Raw genomic sequence first — 17,101 nt, 5'->3', positions numbered from 1 at the left:
TCCAGTATTACGTCCGTTCTCTTCGTGGCGTTTTTGGAGTCCGTTTGAATGACCGGAGTGTTCGGAGCCACTGAAAAGAGAATTTTTTTTTTTAAATGCTCTGACTTCATCTCCGTTGGAAAAGGGGGGGAAATGCAACTTTTCTGAAACGCTGCTACTGCAAACGAGCACCGCGGCCGCAGGGAATGGAAAACAGTGACAATGGCTTCATCATGGCGACTGTCAGTGGTCATAATGTTATGGCTGATTCGTGTATGTTTTCGAAAAATAGAAAAAGTCTCTGTGTTGCATTTATTTATTTAATTCTAATTTTAATCTTAAGTTTGACACATTTAATTTGGATTTTTTTTTTCTTCTTAATAAATAAACTACGATTGTTTTTTGTATTTTTTTTACAATGTAAATACATTTTCATGGTAAAGTTTTTGCATTTCTTGGAACTTTAAGGTCAGTACTGTTATTTTTTTGTACTGAGTAGATATAAGTCAAAACGGATATCAGCCACAGGATGTTGGGATTGTTTTTCCAAGTGAAACTATCTGTCACTGTTTCAAAATACATGTAGGCCCATGCTGTACATACAATATTAAAAACACGATCCGAAGCTGGCGGAAGCTTTTGTTTAGAAGAGTTCCCGACTGGCCGGCGTACGCCACTCTCACCCAGAAACACAGTGATGCAGAAGACGACCCCCCCCAAAACGCACTCCAAAACGAGCCAGCCAGCTGACGATTCACGCGAGAACCCGAAGCAATTTGAAGTTTAACTCAACCCGTGAGATTATTTCCACTGTTCATCTACATCGACGCGTCGTGCAGCCACGGTCCCGACACCTGGTTTTTGAGGCATGTTTGTTTGGTACATTATGAGGTCAGCGGGTTTGAATAGCATGCATTGTCTCCTGGAAAGGCCGGTGGAGGTTTTTTTTCGTCCTTTGTCCTGCTTCGTCCAACAAGGCTGCGCCTTAAGGCCGTCAAATACTGAGGATCTCCTTTCCCGACGTGTGCCGAGCCGGCGGACAAGTCTCCGAGCCGGCCCGGCGGCTCACTCGTCGAGGAAGTGCACCCGGTACGTGAGCTGGTGGCCGTTGTCCCAGGCGTACAGGACCTTCTCCTTGGGGTTGTAGTCGATCTGCGTGGTGTAGGCGTACTCGTTGGTGAAGGGCAGGCGCGGGACGGCTTCGGTGTAGGTGTGGGTGTCGTACGCGTAGTTCACCTCGCCCTCCTTCTGGTTGTACACGTTGACGGCGTACAGGACGCCGCAGATGATGAAGCAGTTGCCGTACGAGTTCCTCTTGAGGCCCGTCCGGTAGGTGGTCTCCTTCTTCAGGGACAGGTCCCCCGGATCCAGCTTGCTGATCACGATCAGCTCCTGCTGGTTGTAGTCGTAGTCCATGGAGGGGTAGATCACCCACAGGCCGCTCTCGTCCACCGCGAAGTCGATGTCCGAGTGGCCCCGCCACTTCCAGGGCGTGGTGTCCTCGTACACCACGTCGTGCAGCAGCGTCCACGCCGCCACGTAGCGCATCCTCAGGTCGTACTTGATGATGTTCTTGGTGAAGGCCCTGTTGTAGTAGAAAGCCCCGTTGTAGACCACGTGGCCGGTGCCGATCCAGTTGTAAGGCAGCTTGAAGAGGTTGCTCCAACGCCCTGCAACAAGGACATTACGTGAGCCATGGGGTGAGTCATCTGCCAGCGAATACACTCTGTTGTTTTGGACGTATCGATGCTCCAACCCCCCTGACGCAATCTGGCCTCCGTTAAGGTCAACAACTTGAAGTATTTATTATCCCCAGTGACTCCTCCAACATGATCCAAGGTAAGCCCGGCTGTATTTAGGACCCGTCAAGACTTATTCTCATCAAACCTCACATCCAAGTAGGGATTTTGTTTTGTTTTTTTTCCTTCTACCTCTGCTAGGGCTGTTTTAAACACAATTAAAGCTTCAATTATTTCCACGGAAAGAGAATGTTTCCCCCCCCCCTCTGCCTATCATATCAAAAAGCATGTCGACTTCTTCTGACGGTAACCTTTAAAAAGAGAGTCGTGGCCGATCACAGTTATTTTTTTCCCCTCACGGTATTAAACAGAAGGAAAGAAACAAGAGAATAATCATGATTGATGATATATCCTCCTATTGCTTGGTCTTTTGTCCTCCAGTGTGAAGAGTTCATGGACGATCAGGATCGGCTGCGAAGCTACGGGGACTAAACAACAATCACAATCGTTTCTTTCTCCACTTCCATACAGAGACTTATTTTAACCTGTATGGTGCTCCAAGAATGACGGCTATTCCTTGGCTTCATGTTCATTTACTGTATTTTGCGACCAGAAGGTTTCATTAAATAGCCGTCATGTTGAGACTGGACGCATTTTTGGCAGCAGTTGTTTGGTTTTGCGAAAATATCAACATTTATTAATATAAACCCCCCATAAAGCTTAAATTCAAAGGTTATTCTGGCACTAGTTTACCAGTCCGGTCCACTCAGGATAAAATTTGGCTTTTTGTGGCCCCTGAACTAACATGTGCTTGACACCCCAGGTCAAGAGGTCAACCCACCAGTAGTGGTCACAGGCTTGTGAACAAAGATACCCGGAGATCATTTTTCCCTGACTGACGTCTCATTTCAAGTCAGAGGGCGAAGGAGGAATCTGAGGGTCAGCGGGGGTGGAAGTCACGATCACATCGGGTCGACCCATCTAAACTGCCTGTTTGTCCTTTTGCTGTATCCATCTATCTATCTATCCATCCATCCATCCATCCATCCATCCATCCATCCATCCATCACGCGGTGTCGCAGCAGATTAGACTGCTGAACTCCGTCAGTCTGCAGGAACCTTCAACCAGCTGATCCTTCAATTCACTTCACAGTTTCCTCCAGACTTTTATCAAGAAAGACGTCCTGTTTCACTTCCCTCTCACTAATCAGGAGTCATTTCATCATCAGTCACACCCCCCCCCCCACCCACTCTTTATGATTCTCAGACGGTGGAAAACTCATGTTGACACGTGTGTTATTGTATAAGTCAACTTACAACGGATATCTGGAAGAGTTCAGGGCCTTGACTCGGTATAATTTCACAATTCACTCACGATATGTTTTGATCCGATACCCAAAACTGGCACTTCTGGAGCCAAAGATAATATGCATTAGTCAGGATACGGCTTGTTCTCACACATTTCTGAAATGTTTATCGGCACGATGTTCAAGCATTGTGTTTGCATCTTCAGATTGATTTAACTGGGCCTCGACCCCCCCCCCAGACGACCGAGGGATGCTGCTGCGGGGCCGACATGTGGGAAGCATCGACTTTTAAAATAAAATCATTTGAACACCGTGGAAAAAAAAGACTTACGTGTGATCTGCAGCCGAGCTGTTGTTACGTCCTTCGTGGAGCCGGTGACACTGTTTTCACAACGCCCGGCTGTATACACACCGCCTTGGCGTGACAGTGACACGGTTTGTTCAGTCGTCGGCCCCTGAGCAAACAGCGCTCCGTCACATAGGTGTCGTTTTCTAATCGCACCCTATCTGCTATCCTAACCTCCCAACCTCAGGAAGTCTGACTTAGATAATGATGATAATGACTGAAGGCCCGGTGAAGGACAAAAAAACAGCCGGACTACACACACACACACACACACACACACACACCAGCCGGGCCCACACTCTTAATCCCTCTCCGCTGTGCCCGGTTCAAAGGAAAGGCCAGAGCACATGTCAGGGAGCAGCAGAAATCACCGCCACTCACCGAGATAGCAAGTCATCCGCACACGGCCGTGAGCTCACGGCGCGGCGGGGCGCCTCGCATGTAAGTGCATTTAGCGAGCTCGTTGTCCAAACACATCTAGATCAACATGGCCGAGCCCTCCGAGGGGGAGATCGTCTTAACTCTCTCAGAGGGCGTAATCCAACTCCTCCGCCGGGTCCGGACGAGGAAGGAGTGGATTTTCCCACCGGGACCCGCATTCCACGGCTCTCATCAATCTCACAGAGCTCGTTGGATGATCAGCACGAATCAGCGTCACGCGTGTTTTTCCACCAAACGATATGGCTTGGCCCCGTTTACGCGACGTTTCAAGGTTGTTGGTTTTTTTTTCTTTTTCGTCTCAGAAAAGTCTTGCGTTTTGAAAACGATGTGCGCCTACACTGAAACGTCAGAAACACTGAAATCTATGTCGTTTTTCGTTAACATTTAAAGCGACAACACCTCGTCCGTTAAAGAACACACAACGTACAATGTAGTTAGTCTGCCGGGCCACTCGTGGGCACTGTTGCCTGGTTTTTTGTAATGAAACCACACAGACGTTATATACAATACGCTATAAACATGAATAAAATCGAGATTACCCGACATTTGTATGGGCGGAGGATGAATTCTATCCTATTAGAGGTGAATCTCAACTATAAAACCAACAATGTGGACGTTAATGGGACCTGAGTCACCCAATATCGTGAACGTAGCCTGGATGTAGAAACAAACAAGCGAATGGTGTAATTTCCCAGTTAAAGCACACCTTGCTTGAAGTTTTCCAGGTTGCGGAACTCCACCAGGTTGTTCCCGTAGTAGTAGTTGGTGACGTAGATTTTGGAGTCCTTCGCCAGGGGATCCTTCATCCAGGCGCCCTCATTACGCCCGTAGCTGTGCTGCTTCTCCGGCGCCTCGATGGACGCCAGAGTCCCCTCGCAGCTCAGGATCTTCCCTGGACGAAACCAAGAAAACGCTCAAAGTTCATCCCTGGGAAAGAATTACTTGCATTGGCATGGAGCTTGAATTGATTTCACGCTCTGTAATCTTTAATCCCCATAAACTGGCCTCTGTTGCTGCAGCATGCAACAAAACATGGAGCCCACCACAAGAAGAAGGAGAAGAAGGAGAAGAAGGAGAAGAAGGAGAAGGAGGAAGAGGAAGAGGAGGAGGAAGAAGAGGAGGAGGAGGAGGAGGAGGAGGAGGAGGAGGAGGAGGAGGAGAATAAGAATAAGAAGAATAAGAATAAGAATAAGAATAAGAATAAGAATAATAAGAATAAGAATAAGAATAAGAATAAGAATAAGAATAAGAATAAGAATAAGAATAAGAAGAAGAAGCAGAAGCAGAAGCAGAAGCAGAAGCAGAGGAAGAAGCAGAAGCAGCAGCCTTCATTTAAGGCTCAAGTTCAGTTATAAAATCTTAAAATAACCAAATAACTGCTTTGAAATTTTACTTTCTTCGTTCTTCAAAATAATTCTCATAAAAAATGCATGCTGAGAGAAGCCCTATCTCCCCCCCCTCCTCCTAATGTTGGCCTGAAGGTGGCGCCAGTGTCGTACCTGCTCTGTGGAGGCTGGGTCGACTGTTGTTATTAGAATTATCAAGCAGCAGCACGATGGTGGGCGCCGGCCTCTCGGCTGCCGGCGTGCCCTCTGTGGTGACCGCGGTGGTTGTCGTGGTGACGGGAGTCGTGGTGGCGGTGGTCGTTGTGGTCGTGGTGGTGGCGCTGGTGGTTGTCGTGGGAGTCGCGGTCGTGTCCGGCGGCTCCGCCGCCGTCCCCTCCACGGTCTCCAGGACCATCTCGGCGCCTCCGTCCTCGGACCGGCTCTCTGTGACGTGATGGACCGTGTACGTTTTGGCGGACTGATCTGAGCAAGAGAAATAAAGTCAATCTTTAACTCTGCTGAGTTAAACGAGGTCCGACAGTCTGACGCTGACAAACAAGAGAGTAATATTCATTTTATGGTTGTTACCAAGCCGTCTCTTAGCCACAGTTTCGAGCATTGTTAAGAATTATTTCAGCAAATTGTGAGAAATTGTAACACTTTGAGACGTTCTGTAACACAGTATGGATTTTTCAGCTTGTTGACAGTTAGATTTGCAAACTTTTAATTAAAAGTTGGAGCTGCAGTGTCTATATCACTATTGAAACCGCTAGCATTAGCGTCAAGTTGTTATATTAGTAGTTATTATATAATTCATCCTGAACTATCTCAGGATCTCTGGAGGAAAACATTATTGTTATTGTCCATCTACTTGCGCATTTGCAGTGTTTCTAAAAAGTTGTATTTTCCCCCGTTTACAGGGCGACCACATTCGAAATGTTTTCGAAAAGTTCCACTATGGGAGCCATTTTTGAAAAGTTGCATTTTCAGTGGCTCTTTCTGTTTTAACATGACTCTGGGGTCTATTTATGTAACCGCATAGTTTCTGGACTACTATCCACACGGCACGTCGTTTTCGGAGCCTGAAAACAACACAACTGTGGCAGAGATGCAGCGCCCCCTATAGGCCTGACAATTTGAATAATTTTTATTGTGCCGTGTGGATGAGAAGCAAAAAAAAAAGAACAACAGAGCCTCAGTGACCCTGACAACAACATGAAAGATTTTCCTTTGTAAGTGACATTAGCATAACCATGTAGCCACACCACTTCTGATTAGCATTAGCCTGCGGAGAATCACTGCTGGCTTCCCTTTCCATTCGTGAAAAAAAACAAACTGTTTTTCTTTCTAGATTCAGGCTCCTGTAATCTCCTCTAATCATCGCTTGTAGTTCTTTGGTAAATATCCAGCAAACTGTCTCAAAGAGCCTCCGTCTGCCCGTCAAAGCGCGATGCGACGCTCGGCGCTGCCAGACAGATGTGTGGAGGTCGTCTTCCAGACACGCGAACACGTGGACCTCGGGACGCCACGCAGAAACAACATGGATGTTGCACAGTTAACATGTTGTGAGATATGGAAAAAAAAAAAAAAAGGTCATAAATGACCAGAGGAAATGTTCCTGGAGCTAAATGCTAAATGTTGCAGGCGATGTATCCCTGCTGGAATGAGGGAACATGAAAGAACACGTTGTCTAATTGTTAACGGTCCCGACGTCCATCTGTGTTTAGAAAGGCAGATGGGACGCAGATTCTTTTGTTACTTTAATAGCGTATAGATCAAAGACCTTCTAATGCTGTGATGAGGATGTTTAAATGCTCTAACCTCCATGTCCAATGCCTCAGGCTTTACATAACCTGTAAAGGAATTTTATTTTTGCGTCTACTTTTGAGTTCTCGTTGCTTTTTAACCTTGCACATGCCGGCCAGGACAATTTCAAGCACATCTTCATACATCGTTTTCTGCTAATATTAAATGTGTCAAATAATAATAATAAAGTGAACGACGAGGGACTTTTAGGCTCAGTTTGGTCCGAGTCGGCACAAAGAAATACTAGTTACTGATTTGCTTTAATGCCCTTCTGCTAAAAGTCCAGCTGTTGATGAAACACATCGGGGCTGGTGTCAAATTACAAGTACTTGATGTAGCATGTTGCAGCGTGAAGTTTCATGGAAGCCATCCAATCATAAGAAACTCGGGTTTCACATGGGAGGCCTAAAGAGGCAAAACCCATAATTTTGAAAGGATGCATTAATATCAAATACCTATATTGGGATCGATACTCCAGAGTACATGTACTCGGAAACCTGTTTTTTTTAAAGAATTTTGTCAAGAACAATCTTTGTCATTATTATTATTATTATTATTATGGAAAAATATCCAGCCAGTCTGCGAGAGAGCTCTATCAATGCCAGCGATTTGGAGATTCTTTCATATTAATGAAATGACAAACGTAAAACAGGCTGTAAATGATGTTTTGCCAAAATATCCAGAGGAGGAGGAACAGTTCGTACAACCAGCAACTCAAACACCAGACACACTTGGACGAGCAGAGTTCGCCCGATGTCGCTCAGCAGTTCAACTGTCCAGCACAGAAGTCCCTGCTAAATGCTACATGCTACATGCTACAGAGCTTTCGGGCTCACACAGCAGCGATGCTACATGCTAAACGTGATTAAAACATACCTGAAACTCACAAACTCGTTCGTCCAGGGAGCTGGAGTGGGTGTGCAACACATAATATTGTTGTATTGTTTGCCTATGTTGAATAAATGAGGCTTTATGACATTTAATAAGTACTCTGTGTCGGCAAGTAACTAAGTTTCAATTCTATCGCTCCATACGAGTACAAGAAAAAAAATCAGGGAATCATTTTTTGTTGAGTTTGAGTCATGAAACAAAATAGTGAAAAAACCCAGAACCGCAACATAAAAGGTTTATAGTTTTCTTACTTATATCTTCCAAGTGTAACAAACTCAGGATATGATCTTCCTGCCGAGAGGATCCCACTATTAAGTGTCGTGTATCATATCTTTATCGCCCCGATTACAGCGCGTATGGGCGACGGTGGAGTCAATGGCCCCGCCCACAATATGGGCGGGGTACGGCAGTGTGATCAGGGCTTGAAATTAAATCTTGCGGTTCCTGTTGCGGAGCAGCCAATTGTCTCGATGCAGGGGTTTTTTTTTGCAGTCGGCTAATAACCGGTTGGCGGTAAGCTGTTGCCTGAAACAGGTGTTTAGCATTCGAGGTGCAGTGGGAGCCGCAGCCACACTAATCAGCCCTAACATTATGACCACCGACAGGTGAGGGGAATTACACTCATCACAACGCCTTTAAGTGAGTGGGATTTATCAGGCAGACAAAGTGGTCCAACAAAAAAAACTCTGACAGGCTCATTGACGGGAGGCTTTTGTAATGAAACTACCCAGACGAGTGTGCAGAGAACGACACGCGATGCACATTTGCATGACAATGATCAGTGAAAACAACATATTGCACAGTGAAATGGTAAAAAAACAACTGATGACCCTTTAAGGTCAATTCATACTTCCTAGACCATGTGACGTAATATATCGCGTCTGTCTTGCGGTCGGCTCAGAACTCCTGGCGTGGAATAGAAATAAAACTTTCAGAACGGAGGAGAAGGTTGGAGGTTCCACCAGAAGTGGAGATATTTCCGGGAATTATGTGACGCGCACCGACGTGAACCCTGAAATGCGGCATGAATAGAAACTGGTGTGAAAATATGGAAGAGACTCTACTCTGTCCCGCCACTAGTTGGTGCTGTGTTGTGACCAAACTCCCACACATGCAAACAATCAAGCTCCTTTAAACGGCCTTTCTCGGAAATGCGTTTCCACTTATGCAGATGATGGTGTCGTATATGTGTCAACACTGGAGTCCTCCATTGTAATTGTTGATCTGCTCTGCACATGTGCAGATAAAGTTGTTTGCAAAAAAGTGCACTTAGAGGTGAAGAGCGGAGGTGATTCCGAACGCTGTTTTCACGGAAATAAACAGGCAAAAAACAAAGTTTTTAGCCGTTTTCCCTCCAAAACGCTGCCTAAATGGTGTAAAAATCCAGCTCTTGGCTCCAGATTATGGAAATGCAGCCCAACGGCGTCGGCGGGTTTGACAGCCTCGAGGCTCACCAACGCGGCAGAACACGCGGCGTGACGGCGTTGTGTGCAGAACGCAGCATACCTATTCACTCAACTAGGCTCAAAGAGGATTGGGAGGACCCGGGAGGTGGCGAGGGTCCCCCCCTGTGCACATCACCGGGGAAGCCGAAGCCGAGGCATGTCATGGACGTGGCAGCGGCGCATTGAGACGGCATTCCAGGTATTTTGCCAATAAAAGATTTGGGTTCCCTCACAGTGACGTTGCGCCGCCACCGGCTTTGCTGAAAGCAACAGCGTGGAACAAATCCTCCGTACCGCAGGTGCCGCCAGCACACGGATTGTGACGCGTTTCCTTGCCTCAAGTACAGAGCTTGCAACACAATTTTACACATGCGTAAAACAACAAACCTCAATAAAAAATCCCCTTGTATTGGACACTAATTCCATTTAAAGTCCTAGTGAAATGAAAACTCGACCTCCAAAACACTCAGGCTGTCGCTTCTAAGGACATTTTTATGCTAACTGGCCCGAGGGTAAAATGTTAAAACACGGCAATCTGCGAGAAAATAGCCGATAAACTGTGCTATTTTCGCTGCTGGGCGGAGCTTCTGACAATAATAGAGTGACATCACGAGTTGTGCACACGCCCAAGTTGTGTTTACATTATGGAGGATCAGAGTTTTGACCACGAAGAGGCTGAATTTAACGATATTTCATCATCATCGGGCATTTCAAATCCAGTGATTGATGAAGAAGACACAAAAGGGTCGTTCTGTCATTGGTGACCCCGTCTGTGACCCTGATTCGTCCTTGTCTCCTCAGCCTCAGCAGCCGCCAGTTTTCACCTTTGAGGCTTTGAGGCGTCCTGACTTTTGGCAGAAAGACCGGCTTCCTGGATCGGACACGTCGAAGCGCTTTTCCAACTGCGCGGAATCACCGAAGATGAGTCCAGGTATTACTTGATCGTCTACGAGCCGCCAAGCTAGCGGCTCCCGCTAGCCACTAGCCGCTAGCCGCCCAAGCTAGCGGCTTCCGCTAGCCCCGCCTCCCATGCTCCTTTTTTCCTCTATCTGGTCTCTTCCAGGCTCAATCTTTCGTCAAGGCTCTTAAAACGCCGACTATAACTTCAAAACACTGTTAAAACTTTGATATTTAAGAGGAAACAAGCCGATATAAACACAACAGATCGAGATCTGCACAACTCTTGACGTCACGCTCACGAAGAAGGATTCCCCCGACTTCCTCGGCTGGAGATTCAAAATTCAAATAACTTTGTTATGAGACAACAGTGGTGGGGCAGAGTCGGAGAAACCTTACAAGTAGAACCCCAACTATACGTTTTTTGCAAAGTCGTGTGTTACGTTTCACTGGGACTTTAATGAAAAGCTCTACACCCGGGATCTGCGAATGCGCTCCGGCTAAAGCGCCACGCCGCCGCGCTCGGGTGAGCCGGCTGAAGGAGAGTCGTTTGGATCGTTTTCAACACCCACAGTGGATCACGCACACATGATCGCACACAGACTGGGAGTGCACACTCAGCCCAAGTGTGAGCACACTGTTGGCTCTAGCTCACACTGGAGGGGGGGGGCGGCGTTTTCCGTGAACCCCCGGACACGGCGGACACGCCGAAGGCCTTCTCACCTCCCCTGTGCTCGTCCTCGTCGCTCTTGGTGGCCTTGTAGTAGGTGATGCCGCGCACCACGCCCGGCTGGAGGCCCGCCGCCTTGGCCCTGGCCGTGGGGTCGGGCTTGAGCGGCTTCGCCAGTTTCGCCGCGTCCTTCTTGGGCTTGGCGACCCTTTCTTTGGGCGCTTTGGGAGGGGCTTTGGCCCCCGGGGTTTTCTTGTTGGGTGCCTTTACCGCCTCCTTGGTTTTCTCCTCGGTGGTGTCCTGCGGGGACAGTCAGCGCCGGACACGCCGTGGTCAATGTACATCATTAGACAAGACGTATCACAGATTCACAAATCCAGTTTTTGGTTTATTTATTGCGAAAGGAGATTTTCTACGTGACTGGAATCGAAGGGTTTGTCCGGAAATGATTACTTACACCGGCCATTTCGTTTTGAGCGGATCAGTAGAAGTACAGTGGCTGATGGGACAGAATAAATTCAACTGTTTTCGGCAGCAGATGTCAAGCAAGGGAGGCCACGGGGCAGAAGATGTGCTTCTGTATGAGTACGCCTCCACATCTCCCCATTCCGCCGGGTAGAACTCTGACATGGCTTGCATCTTGTTATAAGTTTACCGTCAATAGTTAGGCTATTGACGGTAAACTTATAACGAGATGCAAACTTGATGTTTCACCTCGAAAGTTTCGATTTCCACTGGTTTCGGTTAATAACGCTATTTCCTTTAACGTTACTGAACGCATGTATAAATGCTGTGAAATTTAATCGAGATATGTACATATATTTTTTTTTTTAATATTTTGTGAGAAATCATACAAAAGTTAAAATAAGAAGAAAATAAGAAATAATTCATGTTGAATATTGACATTTAACCAACCATTATTCTGTTTGTACCCGTATATACTGGTGTTTATCGACAGAATACAATTTGGTAACGTGATGAGTGAACTTTTTAACATTTATAGTCACTAAAAGCTACTTCATAATAATAATAATAATAATAATGATAATAATAATAATAATGATAATAATAATAGTGATGATAATAATAACAATAATAATGATAATAATAATAATGATAGTGATGATAATAATAATAATAACAATAATAATGATAATAATAATAGTGATGATAATAATAATAATAATAATAATAATAATAACAATAATAATGATAATAATAATAATAATAATAATAATAATAGTGATGATAATAATAATAATAATAATAATAATAATAATGATGATGATGATAATAGTAATAATAACAATAACAATACTAATAATAATGTAAGTGTAATATCCTGTGTTGAGTTAAAGGCTAAGAAATCCCAGCTGTTATAGTTACACGTTAAAAGTCGTTAAAAAAAAAGGGCTTTCACAATATTCAAGAATAATTATTAAGCATTTACACAATAAATTATGTGACCCTGTTGCACTTTTGCCTACAGTCATTTCCCGCCACGTGGGCATTGAAGCTAATTCACCAGCAAGCGTCGATTTCCTCCCATCGCTATAGAAAAGAAAAGTGTGGTGGGCGTGGCCGACCTGCGCTCGGCTCTCGGAGGCATCTTTCTGCAGCAGCTGCAGGCTGAGGCCGGAGATCTCCTTCTTGATGCTCATCATGATGTTGGAGTAGTTCTCGTATCTCTTGAACTGGTTGGTGAGGCTCGTCATGCTGTCGCGCACGAACTCGTTGTCACGCGTCAGGTTCGTCTTGATCGTCTGAAAGACACCCCGCAGGCGTCAGCGCCCGCCCGGTTCCCCGCGCCCCCGAAGACCGCCGCCTTGTATTTCCCTACCTCCTCCAGCGTGTTCATCTGAGACACCACCTTGTTGATGTAGGAGTGGACTTTCATCAGGTCCATGCTGTAGAGCGTTCCCTCCAGGAGGTCCACCATTGACTGGAGCTGCTCACAAATAGAGGAGAAGCTGTATTATTATTGTCCCCCGCCGTGGCCGATAGGCCCCGAAGGGGGATCTTGAAACAGTCTCCGTACGTCCGTCCGTTCGAACGTTTCTACCTATATCTCGGCAACCCCTGGGCCCACAGTGACCAAACTTCACATGTGGATACATCTCAGAGGGGGAAGGGATACTATGGTGACCTTGACCTAACTTGCATATTAAGTAGGTCACAGGGTCACGAAGTGCTTAAAAACACATTTTGGGCTCTGGAGGCCTAGGTCTTTGAGCTAGTGCTCTGAAATTTTATACACACATGATGCACACTCCAGGAATAACCTCCAGTACACCAAGTGACCTGACCTTGACCTTGAAAATTGGTAGGGTCTGAAGTTTGCTCGTCATGGTTGCACAACACATGTATTTTCATATAAACATTTCTCCTCATTTCTCAGCAGTTCCTGGGCCCACAGTCACCAAACTTCACACATGGACACGCCACCTGGGGAGAAGGGGCACCATGGTGACCATGACCTAATTTGCATATCAGGTCACAGGGTCACTAAGTGCATAAAAACACCTTTTGGGCTCTGGAGACGTATTTTGACATAGCTTATGAAGAAGACCTGTCAGATTCTACATAATTATCTACTAGGACCCATGGAACACCCTCTAGTGTACCAATTGTGCTGCCTTAGAGCTGGCTTTGTGAGAAAATATAAAGCCCTCCGGCGGGGGATTAGCCGAGCAACGGCCTTCTTGTTATCATTATTATTATTATTATTAATAATATTCGCCACTTCAACACAGATTGAACGTTTCTTTCCCTGCGTTTGGCTCTATTAGCCGAGGGCACCGGGTTTACCGTCTACAGTCTCAGTTCTCCGCCGTCACAGATTTATTGGGTTTATCTATAGCCGAAATGGAGTCGGATCAAACATCTGGAGCTTCATATGGCGCATAGCGTGCGGCTCCTGACGGCGGATGTTCAGCGTGTGCTTGAAGTCTGTCCAGAGGGGCGGCGACGCTTTCAACAAGCATGTCCGAGAGCAAAGACAAGGGGAAAAAAGGACTCGCAGCGCCGCATTATGTAATAATGGTGTAATATGTAATGTAAATAAACGTTCAACTCATTATGTCATAATCTGCCAAATTATGTAATAATGTTTTAATATGTAATGTAAAGAAACTTTCAACTCATTATGGAATAATCTGCTGAATTATGCAATAATGTTTTAATATGTAATGTAAATAAACTTTCAACATATGTAATAATCTAATGAATTATGTAATAATGTTTTAATATGTAATGTAAAGAAACTTTCAACTCATTATGGAATAATCTGCTGAATTATGTAATAATGTTTTAATATGTAATTTAAACAAACTGATGAATTATGTAATAATGTTTTAATATGTAATGTAAATAAACTTTCAACTCATTATATAGTAATCTTCTGCATTATGTAATGACATTTTTGAACGCATTTTGCAATATCTTGGTACATTTTGCATCAGTTATTACGAAATACGAGTGTGTGGCGCCGTATTATGTAATAATGGTGTAATATGTAACGTAATAAACGTTCATCTCATTAGGTACTAAGCTGCCGTGATAGGTAATACTGGTGTAATATGCAATGTAATAAACTTTCAACTCATTGTGTAATAATCTGCAGCATGATGTAATAATGTTATTACAAAAATATAGGCGCATACAGCAACACTATGTACTATTGGTGCAATATGTAATAATGTCATAAATGTACACAGATTCTACATCATCATCTATATTTTGATTTTGATGGCCTGTCCTGGAGCTGCACTGCCTTCACCCAACTTTATGATATAAAAATAGAATAGTATGTACAATATTTGGTGTGAAGGTTTTTATATTTTGTCATTTCTTCTTCACTGCCCCCCTCAAAACATTAAAAAAAACCACCATTTATTGTCTGATTTGAGAGGCTGAGCTCCTCATGTGAGTCAACAACTCTCAACAAGCTGTAAGATGCCATGAAGGAAATGTGAGCGATGACGCGCCGCCGTCTGACCAGAGCATCAGATCAGCGTCCAGGAGGCTGAAAGGCTGAAGAGCATTTAGAAAAATCTGCCTCTGACCTCTCCCGTCCTCTCTTCCCCTCCTCTAATCTCCGGCCAGAACCGCAGTTAATCCCCCCCTCCGAGTCCGGTTCTGCAGAAAGTCTCTACCTTTTGTTGACAGATCACTGACCTGAAATAATTCATCTTAAGCTGCGTGACCCAAATCAGCGAGTGAAGATTTTAAAGAAAAGGCTTAAAGCTGCTCCGGGTCTGTAAAAAGTGTTCGCTGATATTACTGGTCTGGATAATGACTGACTGTGGTCGCTTTAATTAAAAATACACAAGCATTTTTTTTGCTTGTTTCCATCACACTGAGGTGAACGTTTTTATATTATAATGCATGCAAGTCTCGATATATTCTTGAGTTTTCCCCAAGTCATAAAATAAGTCTGTAAGCAAACAACTTGGGGCAAAAAGGAGCTTATTGTCTTAAAAACTGCAAAAAAAACAACAAAGGTGAATAAGCATCATTGTAAAAAGCTCTAATTGCTAATATTACTTTACCTCAAATCTTGATGTAATCCTTTCAGCCCCTCTTTTTTGATTGAACACCCAAATTTTAATGCTTTTAAATTTGATTAACCCCATTTAAATGTTGTTGGGTTTTTTTGGCCGAATATCAGCTTTTAGCCCACTGATGTTTTTAGACAAAGCTTAAGTTTTTTTTTTGCCAGGAAAACAGTTAAATTTATTTAATGTCCCTTTAAAAATAGATTTTCCCGAGAGTGTGTGACGACACGTGTTCGACTTGTTTTTAACAAGATCTTAAACCACCAAACGTGTGAAGAATTATCAATTGCAGCTAAAACAGAGACTCTGGCCTGACCCCCCCACCTTCAGTAACTCTGAGCCCCCCACCTTCACAAACTCTGACCCCCCACCTTCACTAACTCTGACCCCTACCGTCACTAACTCTGGCCCCCCCACCTTCACTAACTCTGAGCCCCATCTTCAGTAACTCTGACCCCCCCCCCACCTACAGTAACTCTGACTCCCCCACCTTCAGTAACTCTGGCCCCCCCACCTTCAGTAACTCTGACCCCCCACCTTCATTAATTCTGACCCCCACCTTTAGTCATTCTGAGCCCCACCTTCAGTAACTCTGACCCCCCCACCTTCAGTAACTCTGACCCCCCCAACCTTCAGTAACTCTGAGCCCCACCGTCAGTAACTCTGACCCCCACCTTCAGTAACTCTGACTCCCACCTTCAGTAACGCTGACCCCCACCTTCAGTAACTCTGACCCCCACCTTCAGTAACTCTGAACCCCCCCAGCTTCAGTAACTCTGACCCCCACCTTCAGTAACTCTGGCCCCCCCACCTTCAGTAACTCTGGCCCCCCCACCTTAAGTAACTCCGGAGCCTGTTTCTTCAGCTTCTCCATCTTCCACTCGTTCTCGCAGGGGTTGAGGGAGGACGGCGGCGCCGTGCACGAGCACTTGCAGTCCGACCCGGAGCTGACCGTCTCCACCGTGTAGAAGTCCTCCACGCGGACGCTGCCGCTGCGCAGCCGCAGGCAGGCGTCCCTGCTCAGGGGACGCATGATGCACTTGCAGCGGCAGTCGGAGCCCTCGGACGTCATGCGGACCGGCTCGGTCTCCCCGAAGATCTGGAGGGCGGAGGGAAGGAGGGACATTCAAGGTGCGGAGGAGCTGTTTACTGCGGCCAGGTGCAGGTGCAGGTGCAGGTGCAGGTGCAGGTTCAGGTGCAGGTTCAGGTGCAGGTGTAGGTACAGGTGCAGGTGCAGGTGTAGGTGCAGGTGCAGGTACAGGTACAGGTGCAGGTACAGGTGGGTGCAGGTACAGGTGTAGGTGCAGGTGCAGGTGCAGGTGCAGGTGCAGGTGCAGGTGCAGTTGCAGGTGCAGCTGCAGGTGTAGGTGCAGGTGCAGGTGCAGGTGCAGGTACAGGTGCAGGTACAGGTGCAGCCAGCGTTTCGGGAAAAGTTCTGTGTCCCCCCCCCCCCCCCGTCTATACCGAGACGGGAACGTTCTGAAAACAGAAGTTGTGTTTCCGGTGGCTCCGAGCATCGTCATCATATCGGCGAATCCCCAAACGGAAGGGAAGCTTTGCGCTATTATTTAAAATCAGTAAACGCGTACGCGATGCAATGATAATTACAGTAATTCATCAATAAAGACGAGCAACTTGAGGTCTCTTGTAGGAGATTATGACACGTCAGCAATACAATATTAAACCTGACACTGGAAAA

At 45.7% G+C, this 17,101-nt stretch overlaps 1 protein-coding gene across 1 annotated transcript; it reads right to left on the bottom strand.

The window, feature by feature from the left end:
• Positions 1–253: 253 nt before the first annotated feature.
• olfml2a (olfactomedin-like 2A) lies at positions 254–16,497 on the bottom strand. The gene is made up of 7 exons (XM_080500180.1): positions 16,238–16,497; positions 12,687–12,794; positions 12,433–12,609; positions 10,900–11,146; positions 5,312–5,620; positions 4,519–4,704; positions 254–1,649 (listed from the first exon to the last, which is right to left on the bottom strand). Exons 1-7 carry the CDS (start codon positions 16,472–16,474, stop codon positions 1,045–1,047), a joined length of 1,869 nt encoding a protein of 622 aa, XP_080356306.1. The 5' UTR covers positions 16,475–16,497; the 3' UTR covers positions 254–1,044.
• Positions 16,498–17,101: the final 604 nt, after the last annotated feature.

This window comes from Blennius ocellaris (genome assembly GCF_963422515.1).
Source record: "Blennius ocellaris genome assembly, chromosome: 7".
Taxonomy (NCBI): domain Eukaryota; kingdom Metazoa; phylum Chordata; class Actinopteri; order Blenniiformes; family Blenniidae; genus Blennius; species Blennius ocellaris.
The sequence above is the reverse complement of the archived record's forward strand: the minus strand, read 5'-3'. Positions and strand labels throughout refer to the sequence as shown.